This window comes from Hyperoodon ampullatus (assembly GCF_949752795.1).
Source record: "Hyperoodon ampullatus genome assembly, chromosome: 2".
Taxonomy (NCBI): Eukaryota; Metazoa; Chordata; class Mammalia; order Artiodactyla; family Ziphiidae; genus Hyperoodon; species Hyperoodon ampullatus.
The window spans coordinates 7,278,988-7,305,626 of record NC_136915.1 but is presented as its reverse complement, the minus strand read 5'-3'; the positions used below and the strand labels follow the sequence as shown (position 1 = coordinate 7,305,626).

At 62.6% G+C, this 26,639-nt stretch overlaps 1 protein-coding gene across 3 annotated transcripts; it reads right to left on the bottom strand.

Moving 5' to 3' along the window:
• Window positions 1-3,904: 3,904 nt before the first annotated feature.
• TMEM201 (transmembrane protein 201) lies at window positions 3,905-26,425 on the bottom strand (the record flags this gene model as incomplete). 3 transcript variants are annotated; one of them, XM_079697817.1, is made up of 11 exons in its annotated part: window positions 3,905-4,002; window positions 5,192-5,329; window positions 6,140-6,439; window positions 7,119-7,190; window positions 9,399-9,631; window positions 15,005-15,208; window positions 15,695-16,047; window positions 17,182-17,358; window positions 18,572-18,766; window positions 19,417-19,552; window positions 26,313-26,425. In XM_079697817.1, 11 exons carry the CDS (start codon window positions 26,423-26,425, stop codon window positions 3,905-3,907), a joined length of 2,019 nt encoding a protein of 672 aa, XP_079553943.1. The 3 variants fall into 3 exon arrangements, with proteins under 3 accessions (XP_079553943.1, XP_079553944.1, XP_079553945.1); XM_079697818.1 differs by having other exon boundaries at window positions 19,417-19,537; XM_079697819.1 differs by having other exon boundaries at window positions 6,140-6,385; window positions 19,417-19,537.
• Window positions 26,426-26,639: the final 214 nt, after the last annotated feature.

Genomic DNA, 26,639 nt, shown 5'->3' with positions numbered 1-26,639 from the left:
ACATGGTGCTGGGCATCCTGCTTGCCCCCCTTCATCCTCCACCAAGTCCCTCCGTGGAGCCTGAGGGGGTGAGGAACCATCTCTTTACAAATGGGACCAGAACTTCGATCTTCTGATCATCTCTCCACCCCACCACATAAGCTGTCTGGTAAGCAGGTGCAGGTTTCCAAAGCAAAAGTCAGCTCAAGATTTTTGAACAAACAAAAAACAACTCATCATTTTCTGTAGCTTTCTAGAATGCAACCAGGCAACGCATATAAAAGGTTCAGAATCCTGAAAACCTTTGATAGAGCAACTCAACTCTCAAGAATTATCCTAAGAAAAGTCTTCAGTACAGACGACGTAGGTTCCTACAAGATGCTTACTGCTGTCCCAATTATAAAAGCAGGGAGAAATGATAAGCCTTCTACATGCTCAGCAGTAAGGGAAGGTAAAATTACCTGCTTGTGCTCACGGGGAAGGCAGCCTTTAAGAGGGACGAGAAATCACACTTGATTTGGAAATAGGCCCATGATGGTGTAAAGTGGGAAATAAAGTGACAAACTGTTGTGGACAGAGAGATCCCATTTTCGTAAAAGAAAAAAAAAAAAAAAAAAAAGAAGATATGTATGTAGAAAAAAAGGGTAGATGCCAATATTTTAATTGTGGGATTATGAGTCGTCTTCTTTTTTTTTTTGCTCACTTGTACTTTTAGATTTTCTACAATAAACGTATTTCCCTTTTATAAGAAAACAACAGGACTTCCTTGGTGGTCCAGTGGTTAAGAATCCGCCTTCCAATGCAGGGGGACACGGGTTTTGATCTCTGGTCGGAGAACTAAGATCCCACATGCCACAGGGCAACTAAGCCCGCACGCCACAACTACTGAGCCCGCACGCCATAGCTAGAGAGAAGCCCGCATGGCACAATGAAGAGCCCGCGTGCTGCAACGGAAGATCCCATGAGCCACAACTAAGACCCAATGCAGCCAAATAAATAAATAAATAAATAAATAAATATTAAAAAAAGAAAAAAAACAACAGATGACATTAGTAAGATAATAATAGACACACCTAAAGGAAGAAATACCTCACAGAAACAACTGTGGTTGAGCCTCCCCACGGCCCCCCTCAGCTGGGTTTCTTCTTCCCGGCACAGGGCTGGGTGGGAGCCCTGAGCAAGGGGACCCGCGTGACTTGTAAGGGAGCCTCTGGTTCTTCCTGGGCAGGCACCTCGCAGGCTCAACGGAGGAGAGGGCTCCTAAGAAGTGGGTCCTTTGGCCCCCTGAGGTCACAGCCTCAGGGGACATCACACTCCTGAGGTCAGTGAACTCAGGGTGTTTGTGGCTCCACCTGCAGGCAGCTTGGCCCTGCTGCCCCAGAAGGTCGGCCGTGACCCGCGTGCGGTCGGAGTGAGCAGCCCAGCCCCATCCCTTCCCATCTGCCCCGCCGGCCTCAGGGAGCCAAGCACCCACCACCCACCCTCCCCATGGGTGCTGGGCCCGAATGAGGCCCTCTGCATCGTGTGGGGCTTTAATTATCCCCAGCTCAACCCTGGATGGTGGGCTTGTTACTTCACAGCGTCAAAATGAAGCCCATAAAAATGCAGACTCCGCAGTCACCAGGCAGCCTGGGCCCAGAACTTGTGCTGGGACGCTTAGGACGCCGGCCCGCTGGTTGGGACGGGATCTCGGAGAGACGGCTAAGCCCCTGCTCACGCTGTTTGCCCAGAGCCTCCTGTCTCTGCTCAGGAGACTCCGGTTCACCCTCCCGCCGCCAGTCCCGTCCAGGCTGATAACGTCCTGTTCAAACCCTTCAGTCTGTCTGGGGACACTGCCACTCAGCACCCACCACCCTGGGCTCTGTATCCAAGAAACGAGTGAAATCACTTCCACGGCAGCCCGGGCTCCCCCGCCGCCGCCCCGGCCCCCAATCCAAGGCCTGGGCTGCCCAAGCAAAGAGAATAAAGACGAGACAGACTGAGGTATAGTTCAAAGGTTGGTATCTTTTTTGGTTTCCTTTTTTTTTTTGCTTTTGTAAAGAAAAATAAGGTTGTGTTTTTTGTTTGAAAGAAAACATAAGTCAGCCTCCTCCCCGCCCAGCCTCTCCCCTGCCCCTGGGGGGACGCTAGGACCACCGGCCCTGGGCAGGAGGGGCCAGGCTGGCCCAGGCGTGAGAGGAGAGGGCTGGGCACTCGGTCAGGGCTTCCTCAGAGCCAGAGAGGAAGGGCATTCGGGAATGGAATTTGGCTTGGTTAGGCAAACAGTAAAACTAAAAAACTCGACGCCCACGCCCACGGTACGAACGGGGGCCAAGAGGCACCACCTCCGAGCTGGAACCATCTCTGGCAGCTGGAGTCTGGGGCGTGGCGCGGCCCCCGATCCCCCTCGTTCTGGGGTGAGGGGCAGGGCAGGAAACAGTAGCTCTCAGGAGTGGGGGGACGTCAGAGCAACCTCCTTCCCCACATGGTAAAAAAAAAGTACTAAAAAAGCACCCAAAGCTTAATAAAACTAAACCTCCCCGGCAGGGAGAACTGGGGGCATCCTGCTTCCCAGCAGAATGCCTTACCTGGCAAAAATGTGTAGAAAAATAAAATTAAACTTTATCCCTGAATGACAGAGTGAAGACCCTTCCCCTGCCCTCATGACCCTCTCCCCACAATGAGTCTCAGAATTCACAGAGGCTGCCGCTTCCTCCTGAAGGGGCACGAACGCGCGCACTGACACACGCACGAGTGTGCACGCACACACACACACACACACAGCCCCACACCTGGGTCCAGGGCCCAGGGCAGCGGGACGGGGATTCTGACACCCACAGGCAGTCTCTCATTCGTCACGGCATCTTGAGGGTCCCTGTGCCAGACTGAGACCCATCCTTCCTCTTCTCGGGGGCAGGATGGGACCCCAGCACAAGGGCAGGTGTAGGGGGCAGACCTGCAGTATGGGTCGGAAGGGTAGTGGCAGGACCAAGGGCAGGCTAGCCACAGTGGCCTGGAGACAGAGGTCACGCGGAGCCCACCGTGACAGCAGAATGCTGAGGGTGGGCGTGAGGGTCCAGTCTCATCAGAGACCTGCAGGCTGAGGGGTCCAACACAGCCCCTGTGGACAGCGCACGAGGGAGGGGCCTGGAAACGGGGCGGGGTGGGCCCTGGGTAGTGCTCTCACGGTTGCAGGGCTGCTGCCTGGGGAGGTCACCAGAGGTAATAAAATGGGGGTGCAAGCAGGGAGAAGTGAGTCTGGGGGGGTGGTGCTTACACTAGTCCAGCTGGGCCCCTGAGACTCAGGAACTCTGAGGGGCCCTGGGCAGGAAACTCACCTGCCCACCCAGGAGAGCCAGAGGGAAGGCCTAACCCACAGCCCACAGCAAGGGGCAGGACAACGGCAAAAGATGCCGGTCCTCAACGGGGCCTGCCAGGGGAGGTTTATCCTCCACCCGACTGGAGGCCTCCCCTCCCTCCTCCCCCAGGGAGCCTGAGGCGGCCCACAGGACAGAGGAGTACAGTACGAAGATGTAATCACAGCCCGCGGGGGCGGGGTCAGGGCCAGCTCCTGATCCCGTCACAGTAGTCGTGGCATTCCTGCCAGGCAGGGCTGGATGGTGGGGAGGGACCCCAGGGTCATGCAGCCCCTCGGGGACCCCTGGCTTCAGGATCAGAGTGTCAGCACCAAACACACAACTGATGTCAGCCAAGGAGGTGGGCGGGGAGGGCTGTGACCCCCAAGACCATGCCCAGCCCCGCAGTCTGTTAGGTGGGGAGAAGGCTTCCGGGAACAGGACTCCCTCTGGCGAGGTCAAGGGCCCTGGAGAAAAGGGCGGAGGCGGCAGCCCCTCGAGGAGGGCTGAGGCCGGCAGTGGTGGAAGCGGCATGCACCTGGGCGCACCCTCCGAGATTCTCTGGGTGCAGGGAGGCTGCGGACCGCGGGTCAGCGCAGGCTCTGGTACAGGTAGGCCGAGGTGAAGAGGGCGTTGACAGTCAGGCTCACGGCCAGGAGGCCCCGGATCAGGAAGGGGCCTAAACGACCTTCCAGAGAGAAAACGAGAGACCTGTGAGCGATGTGGGGCTGAGGCCCCGCCCCCAGGGAGGCGCTCCTGGGCTGAGACCCCGCCCCCAGGGGAGGTGCTCCTGGGCTGAGGTCCCACCCACCCCAGTTCTTTCCGGGCACCCAGAGGCCTCCCCATCTGAAAAGACCCGGGAACGTGGGGTCCCTTGGTTAAATTCTGACTCCTTTTTTTTCTTTTTTGGCTGTGCTCCGCAGCTTGTGGGATGTTACTTCTCTGACCAGGTACTGAACCCGGTCCCTCAGCAGTGAAAGCGGAGTGCTAACCACTGGACCACCGGGGAATTCCCAAGTCCTGACTCCTTGAAGATGCCTCTTTTCCTGACCCTGTGCCACCAGGCAGGTACCGGGCTAGGGTGGTACACACCTGCACCTTGCCATGGGGTACACCAGCTTTACAGACGGGACAGGATGAGTACCCTGCCCAGGCCTCAAAGGCGATAAGCTGCTGACTGGGGTCCCCCACCCCAAGTTGATGCTGCTGGGTCACATCCCAGACCCCACCTGATTTGGGAGCAGCACCCATTTCCAGTCAGCTCAAAATGATCATTCCAGGAGAATCCTCTGTCAACATACATGTCTCCCACACGTCTGGGGGGTGGGTACCAGGAGCTGACTGCTGGGCTTTACACTGAACTGGGATTTGACGTCACAGCCCGCCCCCATCCCGCAAGCAGAGGAGCCAGGATTTGAACCCAGGCGACTCAGTGCCCTGCGCAGCCTGCAGCCTCTGCACTGGCCCCCAGGGCGCCCACGCTGACACCCTCCTGGGGAACTTTCTCCAAAGGTCAAAGCGGTCTGTATCTGTTCTGTCCAATCAAGCAGCCACAGGCCACACGCGGCAGTGGAGCACCTGCGATGTGGCTGGTGCAGCTAAGCAAGTAGATTTTTATTGTTATTACATTTTAATTGTTAGATGTAAAGAGCCACCTGTGGCCAGAGGCTCCTGTAAGAGCGCAGACACAGACCCTGATCTGAGCGGGGATGCTGTCACAGACGGGGTCCAGGAGGCCTCGGGTGGGCTGTCTCACCCTCTCCTGTCACCCAAGAGCCCTCGAGGGGCTGTTCTCGGACAGCTCTCAGGAGGTGGCTGCAGACCCGCAGACCCCGCGCGACCCTGCCCCCCTCCCGCACATCACGTGGGGTGCAGACCTCGCCAGGCGGGGGCCTCCTCCGCGCACCCTCTGGTGGTGGTGTCCACCACACAGGAGGATGACTGGGACGAGTCGTCCTCTTTCTTGATGGAGCGGCTGCTGCAGGTGCTGCCTCCCTCCGGCGCTGACTTCACGTCTGCAGGGAGAAGGGGCGTTTCAGTGGGAGCTCACGGCTCACCCCCAGGCACAGATGCGGGGCAGCTCCACCTCCAATCCCAGGATGGTCCTCGGACGTGGCCGGCCAGCCAGCCCTGCCGGCCCCAACTGGCTCGGCCCGCCCCGGGCAGTGGGCAGTGGGGGGCTGGGTCCTCATTCAGGTCCTGTCTGAGTAGCTGCCGTGAAGGGAGCTGGCTTTAGATCAGGAGCAGCAAACTCAAACACCGCCAGGCGGTGCGAGACGACGGCCACAGGCGAGGCTGCAGAGGGGGCAGGTCGGTGGGGCAGGGAGTGGCAGGGGCTGGGGCCTGGGACCTCAGCCTGCCCTTCCACCTGTCTGGCCCAGCGTGGCCAGATCTTCTGATATAATACGAGACACAGGAAATCCACACATTCATGTGAAAGTTCTAGATTTTAAAGGTTGAGGCTTAATTTAAAAAATTCTAAAATGCTTTGCAGAAAAACTTCATGTGAGCAAAACAAAAACATCTGCACCCAGATGCAGCCTGATGCATTTCTGATCCATCCCAAGGAACAGAGAGGAGCCTCCAAGTCAATTGCAAAAGAAGAAAATAAAAGCCAAAAAAGGGCAACGTCCTGAAGGGTTCAAGGTCACCAGAAGCCAGGCCAGGGATGTCTGGACTTGGGAGAGTGGCCACACAGTCAGATAAGAGCCAGGACAGGCCCCGTGTGACCTCTTGACGGTGTCGCCACCGCTGCACACTGACCAGAGGCCTCCCACGGCCCGCTGGGCTCTCCTGCCTCCGAGAGGGCGGTCAGAGGGCCGTACCCACGGTGTGCTTCGTGTCCCGCGCCGGCTGCCTCTGTGGGACGGGGGGCGGCTCGACGGTGAAGAGGCCGCCGTTGTGGGGCGAGTGTTCGTCGGAGCTGCTGGGGGTGTTAGGGGCCTCCCCAGGGGGCGACGGGAACAGCAGCAGCTTCTGCCCCTCCAGGTTGAGCCGCGCAGGGCTGATGAGGGGCCTGCGGTGGCGCAGAGAGCCAGAGCTGGAGGCCACGGAGCCAGCCACGGAGGGCGCTGGGGAGGGGACGGGGGAGGAGGGGCAGCTGCCCGACAGCAGAGAGAAGTAACCTGGAGGGCGGGAGGGTGACAGAAACAAAGAGGACGATATCGTGTCAATGTCTGCTCTGGTTATAGGAGCCGCTTTGATCCTGGTGCTTTTTCCTGTATTGACCCCGGGAGAAAGGCAAGGCTGGGCCTAGACTGGGGGGCAGAGGGGGAGCCCTGTTGGGAACTGAGGGAGGAGGGGCCTGCACCCCACCAGGCACCCGAGAGAGGGGAGAGGATCCCGGAGCCTCAGCCATGCCCCCCCTGCCCCCTTCCCCCCGACTTCTATCCGAAGCCCCTGGTTCCTCCCTCAGCTGAGAGCAAGGCCCGGGGAGAAACCAACCCTGGAGACCTGAGGTCAGCGACCCTGAGCCCTGCTGACGCCGGCACCCCAAGTGCCGCCTCAGTCCGTCGCCACTGTAAGGACGACAGCGTCGTAGCTGATCCTAGAAACTCTCACGCCCATTTCACAGAAGTGGAAACTGAGGCACAAGGGCAAGAAGCACTTGCCCAGGGCTGCACAGCTGGGAGGCACAGGGCTGGGGTTTGAACACGATCCCCTCTGGGGGCCCGTCTGACCCCAAAGCTCACGCTTAATGCGGCTGCTGTCCCGCCCTGCACACGCTCTGGAAACGCCGGCCCACACGCTGCCCCGCCTGAGGCGGCTTCCCGGTCACTCGTCTTGGCGTTCTGTCCTCCTCACCTGAAACCGGAACCTCTCTGGATCGGGACACCTGAGATGGTGGGCGGCTCCCACTGAACAGATACCCTGAGTCTGGAGAGGAAAGAGAAAGGCAACACAGGTCCGTGCGGAGACAGGGCCCCGGCTCCAGCCCCCTCCCCACCTCGCACGGTTGCTCTGCCAAGACCGTCACCCGCGTGGAGCTTTCATGAGGGCACGTTCCCACCTCGCAGGTGAGGAGACCGACACCCACAGCAGGCCGCACGGGAGGTCGCGTCCCGGTACCTGACCCGCGCCTTCTTTGCTTCAGCCGTTTGGAGCCCTGCCCCGCTCCACTAACCCGTCGCCTGACCACCTGCGCTGGGCCTTGGTGCGCAGAGCCCGCCGCCTCTTCCTCAGCCAAGTGCACCCCAAGGGCAGGGGCTCCATCTCATGAGCCCCTTGGTCCCCCAAGTGCCCCGCTGATAGCCGAGCGTGCAAAGACCCGGCGGCCTCCACGCGCCCGCGTGGGGGCTGCTGCTCCCCTGCCCGAAGGGTTCTGAGGGGTCCGTCGGCCACAGAGCCCCGCCTGCCCCTTCCACCCACCGGTCCGGGGACGCAGACCCAGGTCAACCCCCAAGTGGCTGTGTGAGGATGGCCACGTGGCCCAAGCACAGCCGGAGTCCTTTCCAGAACTGGGGAGGGGCCTTCCTGCTGGGGGTGAGCTGCAGGGACGCAGGGGTGAGGCCTGCAGCGAGAGGTGCAGAGGCAAGTAGAGCGGAGAGACAGAGACGGGAAGATGGACCCTGGCACTGCGCCTGCGCCCCGGACCACCAGGGCCTCCTGACACCTGAGCCGAGGACCCGCCCCAGCAGTGGAGACTCCGGGATCCCACCCTGAGACCAGCCTGCGTTCCACAGAACGGCTCTGCCACCCTCGGGGCAGAGGGCCTCCTGAGCCCTTGCCTTGGGCCTCCCAGGGCAACCGGGAGGCTGCCTGTTGACATGGTGTGCAGGGTCCACACCCGCGCTGTCCTGCAGAGGCTCAGGAGCTGGGGTCCCTGCCCCACCCTGGAGGCCTGGAGCTGGCGGGCAGCTCCAGAGAACACTCTTCCGGGGAAGGGCCCAGCTTCCGGGCCCTCCAGGTCCCCGGGCCCAGGGCATTCCATGTCCACTCTGCTCCCCTCCCCCCGGCTCCAGCTGCTGTTCACGGAGGGCCCGCAGAGGCCCTGTCCATCAGCCCCAGGGCCTGAGCTGGGACTCGCCGGCCACGGGCTCAGGAACTCTGCTGAATAGCCACTTCCAGAGGAGGGCAGGCAGCAGCCACCCTCGGCCAGCAACATGGCTCACGTTTGGTGACACAGAAGTCCCTGGAGTCCAGGTCTCCGTACCACTCGGGGCTCTCACCCCTTCAATCCCAGCCTGAAGGCCTCAAACACTACCCACCGCTCAGCTCACGCGCTGTGTCCAGCGAGCCGCGTCTCCTGCAGTGTGGCCCACCCTCTACCTACGAGCACGCTGGACTGCACACAGCAGACGCTGGGCGAGTCCTGGAGAGAAACAGGTTCAGGGGGGTGTCGGACTGGAGGGGGAGCCCCCTGCTTGGGGGAGCTGCTCAGGGGCTTAAGAGAGACACTGCACGTCAGCAGCCCGGCTTAACCAAGATGCCGCCCACCTTCCTAGAGGCTGGATCCTGCCGCACAGCCCCGCACCCCAGGCCGCACCCCGAGGGTGAGGCAAACCCCATGGGCACCGGGTGGCTTCCCAAAGTGAGGAGGGTCGTCACGGAAGACCCCGCAGGGCTCCCGGGAAGACCCTGCTGGGGAAGCGGAGGGATGAGACGGAGCCTCCCGTGACAGGGACCAGGTGCTGGTCACACCGGGGCTCCATAAATGCCGCAGACCTGAACCGAATCCCTGCCCTCTGGACCACACAGAAAGGCCGGGGCAAAATTTCCAGCCCCCAGTGTCTCAAAACAGTTAATAATAACGGTGAGAACAGTGATGAAAGACAAAACCCCACGGGCGGGGACGTGGACCCACCGGATGCCTAAGCACTTTAAATACACCACCCGGTTTAACCCTCACGACCACCCACAGGGTGGGTTCCACTACTGGCCTCAATTTTTTTTGAGGGCAACTGAGGCTCAGCATGGTTAAGCCCCTTGGCTAAGGCAGCCAGTGAGTGGACACAGCAGGGTCTGAACCCAGTTCCACCCGTCTCTACAGCAGAAGCACCACCACCCACCTCGGGCTCAGCCAGAGTCCCCGAGCCCAGCTGCCCCCAGCCCCGCGCTGCCCACCACTGCCCGAGCGCCACTTACCTGCTCGCGTCAGAGAGGGGATGGTTCCCAGCGAGAGGGCCCGGCTGAGGCGGCCGGGCAGCGAGGAGGGCGAGGCCCGGCGGGGAGACCGGAACAGCTGCTGGTTGGCAAGTGGCAGGAAGCCGGGCGGGGCAGGGATGAACAGAGCCGGCGAGGGGCCTGCGACGCTTGGGCAGGGGACGGCCAGGCTGGGGCCGGCGGGGAAGAGGCCGGCAGAGTCTCCCGGGAAGTACCTGCGAGAGAGAGCCCGGCGGGCATGGGAGAAGGGAGTGGGTCAGCCCCGGGGGCCTCCGGAGCGGCCTCCGCACGGCGGGCCCCCTCCCCTCCCACGGTGCGAGGTGGGGCACGAGTCGGGGTCCCAGAGGAGGCGTGTGTTAGTTGCAGCAGAAAAGCGGTCCGACCACATTCACGCCATTAGGAGCGGGTGGCTGGGAGGTGCCAGCGTGACCCACCCCTCCCGGCATGCCCCCTCCGATCCCCCTCAGCCTCACAGCAAACTAGGTCCACTACGAGTCTCGGTATTAAAGTGACACTGTCGCCCTCACCAGCCTCACGCCAACCCTTCACCTCGAAGCAAAAAACGCCCAGCCCTGCGCTGGCCGCTCCATCGGGCCGACGGCCTTGGGCTCCGCCGCGCCGCTTCCCGCTCGGGGCCCAGAGCCTCCTGGCAGCGGCCGAGCTCGGGGAGCCCCTGCTCCCCAGGGCCCGACCCTGGGAGTCCTGCCGCTGCCCTCTGGTCTCAGACACTCCTCGAAAGCCCCTGGAAGAGCGGAGCGGAAGGCAGCCAAGCTTGGGAATCTCCGGGAAGAGGCTCTGGCCGGACACCAACTTGAACTTAGAAAGACCCGTAACGATCGCAAGGCTGCCCGAAAGACGGAAGGTGACAGTGTCTCTTTAACTCGAGAATGGTACAGATCACACAACAGGACCCGGTGGCCCCAAGCCAGAATGTCAACCATGCTTCTGATTAAGGCAACCGATTACAGAGGGGGAGGGACAGAGGCAGTTAATACATGATTAGTCCGCCGTCTGGACGGAGCTGCGGGAGGTCCAGCCTTACCTCGGTCCCCAAGGGACAACTGAGCCCATGGATAATGTGCCGACGGACGGGCAGGCTGGCTCAGTCCCTGCAGCAGAGCCGGGGGGCTGCCTAAGGTACCCACCCCGTGCCCACCACGACCTTGAGCTCGGGGCACCGCTGGCCAAGCTCCACTCCACTGATTTCCCTATTTTTCATCCTTGTCCCTCTCTTTAAACAACTTTTACGAGAAAAGTGTGGGGTCAGCTGACGCCCTCCTGGAGAAACACGTGACCTCCTTAAAGCCTTTCAAAGCACCAGGAAGCCACCTGGACTTCAGAACCAAAGCCGGGGCCCAGTGTTTGGGGGACACGGGGAAATCAAGGCAGGAGCTCATCAAGCAAATCTACAGCGGAGCCTGGGCAACCTGGCTGGCCCCAGGCTGGACGCGCCTGCATTCCACCCGCTGACCCATCCTGCCTAAGCCTGTCTGACCCCTACACCTCCTTTCCCCCAAGACGCCTGCGGAAGGTTCTGCCTCTAAATACAAGATACGATTTTGTGCTGTCATTTTAGAATGACATACCGTTTGGCAGGACAGACGACCTTGAGGAGGGGCCCAAGGTGGGGGGACACTCGGCACCTCAGTAAAGGGCAGTGAAGGTGCACTGGGACCTTTGGCCAACTTGCTCCCATCACACACGAAGCCCCGCCCCCTGCTGGGGCCTGCACCTCCCAGAGGACCCTGTCTGCCCTGTGCAGCAGCAGCCTGATGAGGGCAGGGCACGTGGGCCATGGGGGCGGGCATGCCCGGGCCCTTCCAGCGGGTGGCAGCGCAACTCTGCCCGCACTGGGCTTCCTGTGCTGCCCCACCGGGCAGCCCACAGGCCAGGCCAGGCCACGAGTCGGCCGAGGGCCACCTGCAGTCATCGGCAAGTAAGAGGGGAGGGTCCAAGTCGGGCTGCAGGTTTCAGAGGCGGCCAGCTGGGCCCGGGAGAAGCTGGGTCTCGTCAGCTCTTTCCTACTCTTCCCAGATCCTGCTCACACCTGGGGCTGCCCCAGAGCTTATAACCTGAGTCTCTCAGCCACCCGGCACAGGTGCTTTTCCAATCTCTGATGCTACTAAAAATGGTGGCACCGAGGGGGAGACGGTTCTTTGGTCTGACCCTCTCGCTGGGACATGCAGTGGCGTCACTCAACTAGCAGATCCTTGTGAAGCGCCAAGCGTGAGCGCTTGTCCTGGCTCCGCAGAAGACAGGCCCCAGGAGGCCCCTGTCAAAGGAGCCCCATCTCCACCAGGCTCCCGAGCGCTGCACAGGGACCGACACTTCCTCTGGCGAGGCCCGCCCAGGCTGCCCGTGCCTTCAAATCCCATCTCAGAGAGGCCCCGGCCCGGATCCAAGTCTGTGTGTCCGCCGGGACACCGGGGCTCCAGCGAGGGGGCCGGCAGCTGGCTGCACTGCCTCCCATCTGACACCGAGGGGGGACCTTTGATTTTCCAAGCCAATCCCAGGCCAAGCCGGGAACAACAGGAGAGAGAGGACTACATTTTAAGCAGCAGTTTATGGAGATGAGGAGAAGTACGAGCCAGCAGGGCACCCGAGGATGGCGGGCCCTGAGCCGCTTGGTGCCCACGCTGCCAGCTCCCAAACCTGACTCTGGTGGGCACCCCCGCCCCCCGAAGCCCCCGCCCCCGGCACAGAAGCCTCTGAAGGAACGTGAAAGAAAAAAACCAGAAAAGACGTGGTGCCTGACGCCCACCGGTCAAAGCAGGGCCCCGGAGGCATTTATTGAAAATACAGCATCAAAAACACTACATCTATGGCCAGGAGTTGCAGTTACAGTAATGAGAGGATCGATCACTAGACAATCATCCACGTCTACACAAGACAGGACGGGACACTCGGTGACAGCTGCAGGCGGAAGGGACACGCGCCCCTCCCGGCGGGCTCCTGGGCAAGCGTTACGAGTGAGCCTGCTCGGCCTGGGGCGGGGACCCCAGAGCCGGAGGGAGAAGATGGCCCCTTGATCCCAGGTGGTCTGACTGTCGTCCCCAGCGGAGGGGAGAGAGGCCCCCAGCAGGGCCGACACATCCCCAGGTAATAAGCCACGATCCCAGTGGTGCCCGCACTTCCTCAGCTGTCGCCAGTAATGTCGGAAGGTGCTGGAATATGCTCTATGTCATGAAACTTTAAGGGACAGGTGGGTGATTTTAAAACATCACACCAAACACGAAAGAGGGCAGGAAGCCTTCCTCGATGAGCTCCATCTCAGTGACATGAAGGTGTCTTTCCGTCCCCACTAGAGGGCAGGAGCGACATCTGCTCAGCAGGCTCCTGGCCAGCAAGAGAGCTGGTTAGGGTCGTTATAAATAATTTAACTTAAATACACACGTACACACAGATGTCCTGCTTCTACTCAACACCAAGAAAAACAGTGATTAGCATCGCGCTGCCAGCTTCCTTGAGAACAGGAGATTCCAGAGGGCAGGGCACGCACGGCCAACAGACACGGGCTCCCCGCCTGGCGCCCGCTGCCCCTTCTCCCCGAGGCTGGCCGCCGGGCCGAGGGACAGCCAGCCCGCTCCTCCTCTGCCTCGTCAGCGTTCTTCCACCTCACGCTCCACCCGGGCGCTCCCCACCCGGGCGCCGAGGGCTGAGTGGCGAGGGGCGGCCGCCTCGGAGCCCGAGAACCCGAGGACGGAGGGGCCTGGGCGCGACTCCTGTTCCCCGGGGGCTCTGCGAGGGGCCTGAGCCGGGCACACGCTCCACCTGCCCCTCAGGCTCAGCCAGCTGGCGGCCCTTCCCTGAGTGTGACCCGCACACGCGTGTGATCCGCTCTTGCCTTCCCTGGGCTCCCATGTGTACAGCGGAGGTGTTGGCGCACTTGGGGCCACACCTGGCGGGGGCTCGTGCCTGCAGCGAGGAGTGGCAGGACCCAGGGCCCTGGAGGGGCACACGGCCTTGGTCCAGCCTCCTGCCACGGCCCTGGGAGGGCAGCCCCCAGGCTGGGAACTGCCTCCAAATGTGGACGGCACGTCAGCCTCCAGAGCACATCCACGCCAAGGTCAGCACTCAGGGGCCCTGGAGAGGGGTCCAGCTCTCCCTCCACAGGCGGTAAACAGGCTGGCACAGCAGGGCCTGGCCCAGGGAGAGCGAGGCTGAAGCCCTGGGGGGCCTGCGGCTGCCCTACAGGGAAGTGGGAAGCAGGAGCTGTGGTGCCCTCCCTGAGGGGCTCTAGGGGCCAGGAGGAGGGCAGTGGCAGGCCAGAGAGGGACAAGGTGACAATGACCTGGTGTCATGGGCCTGCGTGTCCCTTGGGCTCCTCACTCCATGCTAACCTTGGGCAGCTGGAACTCTTCCCAGGCATCATACTGGAGGAAGGGGGTGAGAGGAGGAAACCGGGGACACCCCTGGCATGGGGGGAAGGGAACAGGGCCGACGAGAGCAGTCCAGGCCCCGCGCTGCCTGCCAGTCGGGGCCGCCTCGGCCCAGGAAGCCTGAACCCCAGTCCCTGCAGGGAGCGAGTGGAGGGCTTGGCCATAAAGGCTGGGGTCCTGCCTTTCGAGGGCAGAGCCAGGGGCTTCCCAGGAGAGTGGGCAGAGTGTGTATGCCCAGGGTCTGCCTAGCTGGCTCACAGTGGTGCCCAGAAGATAGAGAAGTAAAGGAGAGAGTATTTAGACCTTAGACCTCCCCCCAGCCCGGGCCAATTCTCACCACGGCCTGGCTGTTAAGACACCTGCTGACCACAGGAGAAGCAGGATTGCCTCCTGTCCACCTTGAGAAAGGCCTCACCCCACACACTCATGGTCAAAGCCTGTCTGGGCCTAAGAACTGCACTCTCCATTCCTGGGGAAGGAGGCTGAGGGATGTCAGGGTCTCAGAGCAGGGAACCCAGGGGGCAGCCCTGTCTCCTCCTGGTTTCACCAGCTCCACGGGGCTTACGGGGCAACGGGCAGGACCAAAAGGACAGACCAGAGAAGCAATGGTGGGACGAGGTAGGGGGCTCCGCTCTGGCCCCGGCTCAGCAGCACCTGCCCATGACAAGCAGCCCGAGTGATCAGGCCATGCGGCCAGGGCCCAGCCTGCAGCCACCATCACCAACCCACGTCAGGGGGCCCAGAGAAGGGGCAAGGTGAGAGGAGAAGCAGGCAGCAGGCCTGCAACCCTCTTCCCGTGGTGTGAGAGCCAGGAAAAGGGCCGTGGCCAGCGTGGGGTGCCTGGAGCTGCCGGCAGGAAGCCACGGGTCAGAGGCAGGCAGCGTGGGTGCTGCCCGTGTTCCAGGCTCAGGACAGTGAGGGGGTCTTTGGCCAGAGAGGTGGTGGCGGTGAGCAGCTAGGGAGCACTCGGCGGGGTGGGGGCTGGGCTGGGGAATGGCTTAGTGGAGCCAGAAAGGAAAGGTGGGCAGGCCTGACTCCTCGGGGAAGTGGAGGGGCTGGGCCAGGACCGGGGGCCCTAGGCTGGGCGGGGGCGGAAGTGAGGCAGGTAAGAAAGATGCAAGACAGAGGGGCCCTGTCTGCGCTGCGGGCAAAGCCCTGGGCCTGTCCGTCCGTCTGTCCTCCCCCCGCAGTCACTGCTGCTTCTCTGACCTTCGGGGCCGGAACCTCCGTGGGCCCGTCGCCTTCCTCGTGGCCACGGCTGCTGTGAAGCCCACCAGGCAGCACAGGGACGTGGTGCTGAACTTGAGCGTGTCCAGCCAGCCGGGCGAGGCAGCCTGCAGGTACTGCTCGGCCAGGTGCAGCGCCAGCAGCAGGGCCCACAGGCCAGTGGAGAAGGCGTCGATCCTGCGGAGCCTGCGGGGAGAGCGGGAGTGAGGGCCCCGCGAGGCGGGTAAGCCGACCCCTCCCACTCTGCCACCTTCATCCACCCCCAGCCCTGCTCAGAGGACAGAACCCAGGGCCATGAGGAGAGCGTGGGCCTCTGAGTGCCGCTTCCAACAGTTACAGGCCGCGTGACTCTGAGTCAGTGTTTCTCTGAGCCTCAGTGTTCTAGTCTGTACGATGGGGCTAAGAAACCTCCCTCTGAGTCACTGGGAGATGATGTGGACACTGCCCGGTACAGGGTCTGCAACCGCACGGGGAAGCAGAGCGAAGGCCCAGGGGCGCCCACTCGACCCTCCAACAGCCCGTGAGCTAGGTTATCCTCACCCGGCTCTGCAGATGAGGAGCCTGAGGTGGAGCAGCGAGGCAGTGTGGCCCCGGAGGCCCCCCTCAGAGCCCCTCCCCTCCAGCCTGGAGCTTTGCTCCCACTGTGCCCCGCCCCGCCTGCCCCCCACGCACCTGATGCGGCCGGCCAGCAGCATGGCCAGCAGGCAGGTGAGCAGTCCCAGCCCCACGACGCCCATCTGGTGGCTCTGCCCAAAGGCCCAGGCCTCGTGCAGCTTCTCTGCCGCGTGCTTGGGCAGCAGGCCCAGCAGCTGCCGCCAGCCCTCGGCCCCAGGGGCTGTGCTGTTGTCAGGCGGGGCCGAGCCATTGCTACCAGGTGGCAGGGCCGGGGGCAGGGGCGCCCCCGGGGCAAAGGGGTTGCTGGTGCCATACAGCGCGGTGGTCAGCAGGAAGGCGCAGGCCAGGAAGGCGAGGGCTCGGAGCACGATGACCTGGAGCGGGGCCTTCACCATGGACGAGCAGAAGCTCTGAGGGGGGGAGGGAGGGAGGGAGGGAGAGACTGGTCAGCAAGAGGGTCAGAGCCACCGACGTCCATCCTGGTGCCCACCCTGTGCACGGCGGTCTGGCCAGGGGCCCACTTGCTGCAGAACCCACCAGTTCCTGATGATCAGAGAGGCCCTAAATTCTCACACACTCCTGGCTTTGTTTCTGGTTCACCACTGGGTCCCATTACCCTGTCTCATGTCTGGGCCGTCACCCCACTGCGAGCTCCTGTGTGGGCAAGAACTGCGCTGCCACATTCTCTACAGAAATCCTTTTGATGTGACGGTGACCTCTTCTTTCAAGTACGTTGTTTTCACTCGTTTTCAAATTCTCATAAAAAATTCCTACTGCGGCTTTAACTGGAATTGTAATACGTATACAGATAACTCTGGCCAAAACTAAGTTTAAAAAAACAGCAGTAAGTTGTTCAGTCTGGGAACACGGTGGAGAGGAGGAAAGCAAGGGTCAGAGCATCCCACTGTGCAAATGGGCGTGTGGCTGGCGTGTGGCTTTGTGGTTGGGGGCCTGGCTGCAGACTGGAAACCACACACCAACCAGTCAGCGAGATGGCCACAACCAGCAGGGCACCTCTGGGGACCCAGGGGGTGGGTGGGAGTTTCTTTGGGGAGGATGGTTTTTACTTCTAAACCCACTTGCTACTTATATCACATTTTTTTAAGCCAGGACATTCCAGCATCTGAGTACAGTGATAAAAATTAACAATGGTTTTAGCCAGCCAGTCCTGGGCTCAAATCCTGGTGACACCACACACCAGGTACATGGCCCTCTGCAAGTGACTTAACCACCCGAAGTCTGGTTTCCACGGCGCCTTGGAGAGCACCCACCACGAAGGCGCTGGGAGGTGCCCAGGCTCAGCAGGGCAGCTCAGAAACCCGTCACGCACGCAAATAACAAGCATTCTCCTTAGGACCCCTGCTCCGCTCCGTGTCTGGGGACAGGTTGGGATGTGGCCCCACGGGACAGTTGTTGCCCCAGGGAAAAGGGCCTCAGCTCTGCAGAGCTGACCCCCAGTCACTGGCCCAGCCCTCTGGGAAGGGGTTTCCTGCACAGACCCAAGGGCTGGGATGCCTGGAGTGCCCCATGGACGCCCCTCGGACCTGCGTGTGGGTCTGGTCGGCCTCCCGGCGCTTGAACTGGTGGCTGAGCAGCAGGGCGCGCAGCTGGCGGTTCTGGTGCTTGATGTAATGCTCGACGGCCGCCTGGCACGGCCGGCACAGCTTGTACATCTGCTCCAGGTGGTGCCGGTACACCTCAATCTCCTCGTCATATCTGCCCTGCGGAGGGGGACAGAGGCTCAGGGTCTCCAGGGGGCGACCGTGTGCAAGTTGGCCCCAACCTGCACCTGCTTCCCCCACTGCCCAACAGGACAAATGGATGGGAATAAGGGTCGCCCAGAGGCCAGGACACAGCAGGGCCCTCAGGTGACAGGAGACACTCCAGCCAATTCTGTCGCTCAGAAGGACGTACCTTGAGGCCAGAGTCTGGGACGTGGCCCCTGCTTCAGGCCCTGCTCCCGGACTCCAGAGCTCCAGGAAGGCAGGTGACCCACGGGGGAAGGGAGCTCTGGGCTGACACCACCTGGACGCGGGCAGATGGACAACCCAGAGGTGGGGCTGCCTCCCCGCTTAAGCCCAGTGGTCTAGAAGACACTGGAGAGCCCCTGGCCGGGCCAGGGCCCTAGCGGAAACCAAAGGGCCTTTACGTTTCAGGAACAGCCCAGGAGATTCGAGTCCCACCCCTCCTCCCCCAAGAGATGCAGCAACACACCCCTCCCTCCCTGCTTCCAGGGGAGGGCGGGAGGGTTATCAGTTTGATCTCTCGCTGGGACTGAATGTGCCAGAAGAGGCGCCCTGGCTGCCTCATCGCACACGCCTGCCCTTCTCTCTGCAGCCTCCTTGCCTCTCCCCTCCCAGCCCCAGCTCACCTCCATTTCCCTCCCTCCCCCACTCCCAGGCTGGGCCTTGGGAAAGTCAGTGTCTCTGGGCTTCAGCTGGGATTTTCTCCTGAGGTCACGGAACCCCCCAGACTGGGCGAGGTGACATCAGCTAGATGACAAGGCTGCTGGGCTCCACGGTGGACCCGGGGGAGGCAAAGCCCTAACACCAAGCCTCTCGGCAGCACCTGTCTCCCCCCTCCTCTCCCACAAGCCGGGACATCGTCCACCAACTCCAGAGCAAACTGCCCGCCAGCCAGTGGCTAAGACTGACTCAGAGGGACACGGACAGGATGGTCCAACAGGGCCCCAAGGACCCTACCTCCCCCTACCCAGGGACAAAGCCCTCTGGGCTGGCAGGAGCTGGGCTTTCCACGATGCTCCCAGGCTTGGGGCTCCCAGAGCAGTGACACGAGACAGGAAGAGCGAGAAGCGAGTGGCAGCTGAGATGGACTAGATCACACACGCGGAACGCAGGGCCAGCGTGGGGCTGGGGTGAGGAGGGGCCTCCCCTCCACAGCTCTAACCCCCAGCCCCTCCCACACTCCGCTCACCTCATCGCGTGGCGAGAAGGCGGCCAGCTGCTTGATCTTGGTGGTCTGGTGGTGACTGCACCGCCGGCACAGCAGCACCTGGCTGCTCACCCACTGCGGGGGCTGCATGGGGGCCCGGGGGCTGGGTGCGCCGCTCACCACGTGGTTCAGGTGCTCCAGGTACTGGGCGGGGATCGGCTTGTTGTAGTCGCCGTTCTGGGGGGTGGGGGAGGACTTGAGTCAGGGGGAGCCCCTCCCTACGGGCAAGAGGCCCCCCATGGGTTCGGGCCAGGCGCTGGACGGAGGGCCCGCATGCCCACACTCCACGGAAGTGGATCGCTAACACTCCCTTGCTTTACGTGCAACGCAGAAGCCCTTCTTCCAAAAAAACTTCACGGGAACCCCCAACACAGGCAATACGCTGAGGGTGCAGCCTGGACCCCGCCCCCTGCCCACACCCCCACCTGGCGTCCCTCCTCAGGACCCAACAGGGGCTGGCACAGGGGTCGGCAAACTCTGGCGATGGGCTGGCTGCCCACGTCTGTGAATAAAGCTTTCCTGGGCTTTATTCACAGCCACACGCGTTACGCATGTCTGTGGAGGCTCTGCAGTGCCGAGCAGTCGCAAGAGACCGCGTGGCCTGCAAAGCCTGAACTTTTCACTGCCCAGCCCGCAGAGAGCCTGCTGACCCCGGCCTGGTGCACGGCAGAGACTGGGCTTCAGAGCCAGAAAGATCTGGGTCTGAACCCAAACCTGCCAGTTTCAGAGCTGTGACTTTGCACCAGTCACCCTAGCTCCCCGAGCCTGTTTGGTCCTCCTCAAACGAGGGGCCCAGGGCCCACAGGTCCTGGATGGGAGGGTCGCACCTCCTGGAAGCCATTGTACTGTTCGCAGTGGGGGCAGTCCCAGCAGTTGCGGTTCCCATAGGGCACCACCGTGTCCTGGTTGCAGAACCAGCAGTTGACGACGGTGTGTGTCGGCTTCATCCTGTGGACGAGGAGAGTGGAATCAGCGGGAAGACCTCCGTACCCAGGCGACAGGAGACCAGGGAGAGCGTGTGGGAAGCGGGATGGGGACCCCGAGCTGGAGACGCAGGCAGGCGGAGGAGGGCAGGACGCTGTATGTCCAATGGCAGGACCTGGGCTTCTCCTTGGCCTCTGAGGCCAAGCCTCCCCCGAGCTGGAGACGCACCAAGAACCCAGGGCCAGCCAGGCCACAGGGCCGACAGGGACCAGGCTCCAGGACCACCCACCCTCCCCGCAAGGCCCGCAGACCTGGGCCTATTCCCAGGATGCGGAAATGGTGCTCTCTGGGGAGTTTCCAGATGGAAGGCACCTCCTGGGCTTCACAGAAGTCCCCAGGAGAGCGAGGGTCAAGGAGGCCAAGGGGTAGGGACTGCAGAAGGCTGCTCAGCCTGGGGCCACCCCTCCCCGGCAGGGGGACAGGACAGGCTGGCCACAGGGGCCCTTGCCAGCCACACGTGTGCTGACAGGTGGGGTGTGCAGGATAATCCCGGCCCAGACACCGACGGATCTGTGCTCTGGGGCCCTCCATCCATCTCCCTGGCTGTTGGGGGTGTGTGTGTCGAGGGGGTTGGGGAATGGACATGGCAGCTACCAAGCAAACCCCTCCAGTCCCGAGAATCTAAAACAATGTGGGCGACAGGTGGCAGCTGCTTGAGCCCTGGGGTCCTGGCCTTGCCACTCCTGTCTCCCTACTCACCCCCAGAGTCCACCTCCAGCTCTGGGGGTGCCGCCTGGGCCTTTGCCGGGATGGGCAGCCATACCACACACGGACACCCCTACTGTCCACAGGACGGCACGGCCCCGAGCTTCCGCGAGCCGGAGCCCCCGGCTCTGCCACCTTCTCCTCTCCCAGCCTCGGCCCACATCTGCAAAGTGGGAGCGATCACAGAGCCAGGGCATCTGCGTGTAACAAGGACCCAATGACACAAGACACGTAAAGGTGCTTCGCAACGCAGGGCGCTGGCTGTGTCACTACCCTGTCCCCGGGATTGTCAGGGGCCTGGAAGAAAGGCTGGCCCCCCGGGAAGCAGAGCTGCTGCTTCTGACACCGCTGATGCTTCCTGGCCTTGCCCTTCCACTGACCATGGGCAGGTTACTAGAGTTCTCCAAGCCTCAGTCTTCTCACCTGTCGACTGGGGACAAGACATGTCAAGTGTGGGAAGCGCTTACAGTGCCCAGCTAAATACCCAGTAAATGACAGTTTACACGGGGAGGGCAGGGGAGGGGAGGAGAAAGCCCGGACAGAGACAAGGACATGAAACCAGACCTTGCAGGGAAGGGTCCCAGGGTCCACAGAGGGCACCTGCAGCTCCAGTTCAGGCCAAGGCCCTCAGAATGGACGACAAGGGACTGCACGTCTTCGGCATCACTGAACCAGAGGGCAAGGCCCAGAAACAGCAGCACTGGGCAGCGCGGCTCGTGGTCATGGTGTGGCCTTTGGGGAAAGTCATTTCTTTATCTGGCCAAGGGGGATAATGATAATCCCTGCCCCCAAAAGGTTGCCGAGGGGATCGGACGGAAGGCACCTCCTGGGCTTCACGGAAGTCCCCAGGAGAGCAGCTGCCACCTGTCGCCCACATTGTTTGAGATTCTTGGGACTGGAGGGGTTTGCTTGGTAGCTGCCATGTCCATTCCCCAAATGAGAGAATTTAGGGAAGCGCTGAGCTGGGCAGGTGATCAGCGGAGGCATTTTGACAGCTTCACCGGGCTTCAGGCAAAGAGCAGTGGAAGGAGGCGGCTAGCGGTATGGGAACCTGCTCTGCTGAGAAGCCGGCACTTGGCATTCCTGGGCAGTTAAGCACTTGGCTTTCTCTTTGCTAATTTGTACCTGCTTTACAGGCTTCTCTGTTAGAGTGCACAGTGGCGTGTCCAAAGGGGTGATGAGGCAGGCCGGAAAACCTCTCCCCTCTGCCCCCTTCACCCCAGAAGCTCACCGCACCACACCCCGCCTCTGTGGAGAAGCCAGCAGAAGAGCTGGCAGCCCACGAATAAAGAGAGATGGGAAGGGAATAAAGACGACCGGTGGCAGGCGAGCAGGAACTGAGGCTTTGGTCCAGGGGGCCAGGCACGAAGCCCCTCGGCCCAGGAGGTCATCATTTCCACCCTGAACCTCCAGCTCTGTTGCTAGGGAAGTGAGCCTGGCCTGGAAGGAGAGGCTGGGGATGAGTCCTGGTCCCTGGGCCAGCGGCTCTGGCTTGGTAATCCCTGCCCAGGGTTGGCGGGGTGAGGGTCCTCTCTCGTGGACAGGGCAGCTGCCTGCCACCTTGGCCAGATGGGGTCCCCGTGCCAGGAAGTCACCTCCCACAGCTCCCATGGGGTAAGCCCTGAAAGAGCGTGCAGGCCTATGAGCGGCAGACGGACCAGCAAAGCTACGGGGAGCTGGGTGTGAATGGCAGCTCCCCAAGCACCAGCGCCGCTGCCGCCCGCCCGAAGCGTCACGCGCCAGACACGTGGATGAAGTGACTCACATTCACGGGCTGCACTCGACGGCTGACTTCGCAGCTCGTACGTACTGTCCCCACAGCCACGGGGCAGGCCTGGCCTCTGGGCCTGCACCCACCTCTACCAGGCCTGGCGCGGGAGCCCCTGGGTCAGCCTATTCTGTGCCCGCTTAGCCGGGGTCCTGCTGCTGCTCAGGGAGACGCCCCTCCAGCCTGCTCCCCTCCTGCCCCTCACCCGCTTCTCCCGCAAGCCGACAACCTCCGTCCCCAGTGAGGCTCTGCGTCAAACCACTCTTCGTGGTGGACAAGATCTGAGGGGACAAGACAGAATGTCCCTGTGACACAGGCAGGAGCAAATTAGATGGGTCCAGGCCAGGCCACCTCAGGTGGAAGGGTGGGCCCCAGAGGGTGAGCGGCCGGGAGGGTCTGGAAGGTGCTCACCCAGCTCCTGCTACCTGTGTGCTGAGCTCTCAGGCTCTGCGGGGGTTGGAGGAGGCCTGAGGCAGCCAAGGGCAGGATGGGCCCCTGGTCGCGGGGGGAGCCAGGGGCAGCTGCATGCTCTGGAACCGTCCCTCCACAAGCCCCAAACCCACAGTGGGGAAGAAAAGATGAACACAGGCCCGCAACAATGGTATCGCCCCCTCAGCCCCAAACATGGACAGTTAGTTACAACAGAGCTCCTGCCCTGGCATCCCACCGTGCCCTACAGGTCTGGTGGGAGCGGGGGGTGTCAGTTCTAGCCCACCACTGGCCCACCTCTCTGAGGGCTGCAGCTCCAGGCCCTCGGCCCAGGACCCTGCCAGGGGGCGGGCACCTGCTGTGAGCCCAGCACTGTGCCCCATGGAAGAGACACTGCATGGGGCTCAGTCCCTGTTGGGGGGCGGGGGGTGCTCAGAATCTGGGGGAGGCCCATGCGTCCACCAGTCTCCGCCGGGCCCTGAGAAGTTCCCCGAGAGGGTCTGGCACACAGCCTGAGACCCTGGGCACCACGTGCTGGCCTGGCGGGGTCTGGAAGATGGTCTCTGCGAGCCAGGCTGGTTCCCTCGGGGGCCGAGAGGTCAGCCTCCAGCAGGGCCCCGAGGGGATCCCAGGACAGGCTCACAGGCGAGGGGTCCTTGTTGGACCCCACACGGCTCCTCCCTTGCTCCTCTGTGCCCTGAGTGCTGTCCAATCCACCAGAGAGAATCCAAGGAGCAGCCTCCTGGGCAGCGGGACAGCGGCACCAATGTGCAACTCAGTGCCACCAGGACCCAGCGGGCCTCCAGCCACCCGCGCCGGCCTCAAGGCAACTCACACTTAGGCCCACAGCAGTCCAGCCAACACCAAGACAGAAAGCCCGGATCCGCCCTCGGTGGACCACGCCGTCCCTCAGCACAGCCCCCGCTGGCTGGGCACACGCTGGATCGCAGGGAGGCAGAGACGAGCGAGGCTCTCCACTCCTGACCCGGACACAAGGACGAGAACGACGACCTCCCAGGGCAGCTGGTGACAGATGCCACAGGAGAGAGCCAACAAGCGGCGCATTTGCCGTCACCCGGGTTTGCCGGCCAGCAAGGCAAACGAGCAGGTGGCCCTCAAACAGATGGACTGCGGGCAGGGGGGGCCCCACCCGGCACGTGTGCAGAGAGCAGGGTCCCCCCCCCGCCAGAGTGCGCAGCACCGGGAGAGCCTGGCGAGAGGTGAGCGGGAACCAGGGACCCTGGACGCCAGGCCGAGGCTCCGCTCCTTTACCCGGGAGGCTGCATGCTCTCCACCTCCAGACACCAGAAAGTGGACAATCCAATAACCACCTATGGGGGCCTTCAGAGGTCTTGAGTAGGGATGTGCTGGCAGGAGATGGACACGATGGCAAGCGGCAGAGCCCGGGGGTGGGAGTTTGGGTGGGGGAGGCACAGGAAGCCACCAAGACTGCCTGGGTACAGGGCGCGCCGGCCTGGGGAAGTGTAACTGGGGCTTCCACCTGGCCTCCTATGGGTGCAGAGCGACAGCCAAGTTGCTCAGTGAGGACCCAGAGCACGAGGCTTGGTGAGGGGCTGAAGGGCAGGAGTGAGGCAGGGCTCTGCCGTTTAGCAACTTGGTGTCATAGGGCAGGAAGCCCAATCTCCCTGGGCCTCTGTTTCCTCATCTGTAGAATGGGGCCAACAGCAGCTCCTGCCCGCACCCCCCCAGCCCCCAGGTCACAACACACGGTCCGGTCAAGAGGACTCCGTGGGTGGGAAGCCAGGGTTGGCCCTGCCCGAGGCTCTGGGGACCGCAGCCCTTCAGAGAAGCGGGCTCTTCCCCCCACTCCCCGGCCGATCCTCCGTCCAGGGCCCTCCATCTCTGTGCTGAGCCCCCAAACACCCAGCTGGCCAAGTCCATTTCCAGAAACAACTCTCCTCACATGCCCTCCCCAGGGTCACTCAAAAGCCACTCCTCACTGTCACTGTTTCCCCCACAGAGGGAGAAGGGCTCAGCCTGGTCTTGCTTCTGAATCGTGACAGTGGCTAATTTATGACCCCCAGACAAAAGCCAGCGCTCTGGTAGAATCTCAGAGCCTCCTGGGAAAGGGCTGGTCCTTCTCAACCAAAAGATCCCAGCGCCACACCACGACTCTGGTGTCACGCCACACTGGTACCCTCCTGGCTCCCCTCGAAGCAGCTCGCCCAACACTGCACCAAGGCCTCAGACTCCTGTCTCCGGGAGAGGGAAAGCTGTGGCTGGCAGCCCAGGTGGGGAGACGGGACCCCCAGGAACAGCCGCAGCACAAGACGGGAGCTTGAGGCACAGTGAGCAAACCCAGTGCGAATCCAGCCACACCAACACAAGTGAGAGCTGCAAAGCCTGGAGACAAGGCCCGGCCCAGGCTCGGATCCTTGGGCTGACATTCCCTGCCCCCGGTAAACTGGGAGGCAAACCAGGCTCTGGACACACCTCTGCTGTCGACACGCTCTGGGAATCTGAGCAACAGCAAGCGGCATGCACCTCTGCACCTCAGTTCCCTCGTGCATAAGATGACTGGTTTGAACCAGCTGGTCCGGCAAGCCCCTCCAGCTTCCAAATTTTGGGCGGAAGCTGGGACACGTGGAGCTGTGCGTTGTCAGGGGCCCCTTGAGGCCGCCCCCCTCCTCAGCCTGCCAGTCTGGCTCATCCTGCAGACACAGCTGATGTCCCTCCTACCCCTTCCTCCCCCGGGAAGCCTGTGACTCAGTCGCCCTCACTTCTTTTCCCTTTGGGTGAGAAGCAGTACACGGTGGTGGCTAAGGAAGAACAGGTTCAAGTCCCAGCTCCCCCGCTTGCTGCCAAGTGACCGTGGGCAAGTTCCTTCGCTTCTCCCACCTAAGAGCTGCGCTTCCACATCCCCTGCTGAAGCTACAAGCCCACCCATGCTGTCTCCAGAATGTTCTCACAACCCCACCTTTTTTCCCTATCCCCTGGGAAGGCGGATCAAGTGGGGAGACAGTGGGGCTGCCCCTGAGGTCCTCCTGAAGCAAGAGGCCGTTAAGCTTTTATTCCTGACCATGGAGGCCAGCTGTGCACAGGGGGGTCAGCATGATCTCGGAGCCAGGGTCGGGGGTGGAGCGCCGCCACTGAACCCGCTCGGCAGCCCAGCCCGGCTTAAACACCTCTGAAGTATGTCAGGCTTGCCTGCTCTTGGAGGCTGTGGAGCCCGGGAGTTAGGGATGCAGGCTCCAGGGTCAGGATGCTTCAGCTCACACCCTGACTCGTCTAATTAATAACAATTTATGTAGCTCTTTTGTCCCTCAGCTTCTCTAGACACAGCAGAGACTGTGACTCTGAAATGGGTTTATGTGAGATTAGAACAACGCCTGAGACAGCGTGTGCGGCTCAGAAACCACCGGCCGGTGTCCACGCGACCCAACGTTCCCCTGAGGACCAGGGATCGGGGCTCAAGACGAAAGGAGCAAGGCCCGACCCCCGCTCGACGCTCCCGCAGGGTTTGGGGGCCCTGAGACCCTGCGGCTGGGCCAGCGCAGATCTCCGCGGGGGAGGAAGTTCGTACGTCAAGCGCTGGCAGTCCCCGCCCGCCCCACATTCCTGGGGTCCCCCAACCCACTCCTCAGCCGCTTCCCGACTGGGGATCCCCAGCCCGGTTTTCTTTCCGGGGGCGGGGCGTGCACGGTGGGTCTCGGCGCGGGGACACGCGGGCCGGGCCCCACCGCCGCGCCGCGGCCTCGCCGCGCACGGACAGCGAGGCGCGGGCGGCCCCGAAGCCGGCGGGCTTGGGAGGACGGCGGGCGGAGGGCGGGGGCGCGGGCGTGATACTAGCCGGCCGCGTGGGCCGCGCGCACTCACCTCCGTGCGATCCGGTAGAGCAGCACGCCGGCGGCGGCGCACGCCGTGACTCCCAGGCCGCCGGCCAGGCCGGCCGTTGGGTAGCGGGCCAGCAGCGCGCTCATTCTCTCCATGGCTCCTGGCGCGGGCGATGGGCGGTGGGCGGCGGCAGGCGGCAGGCGGTAGGCGGCGGCGGTGGCGCTGGCGGCGGGGCCGAGGGCCGCGGGCGGGACGCGGAGCGGCGGCGCGCGCCTCCACCCGCCGTGACCTTCGCCGCTTTGTAGCCGGCGCGGGCCCGCCCCCTGACTCGGCGCGCTCCCGCCGCGCAGCCAATCGGAGCGTGGGGCG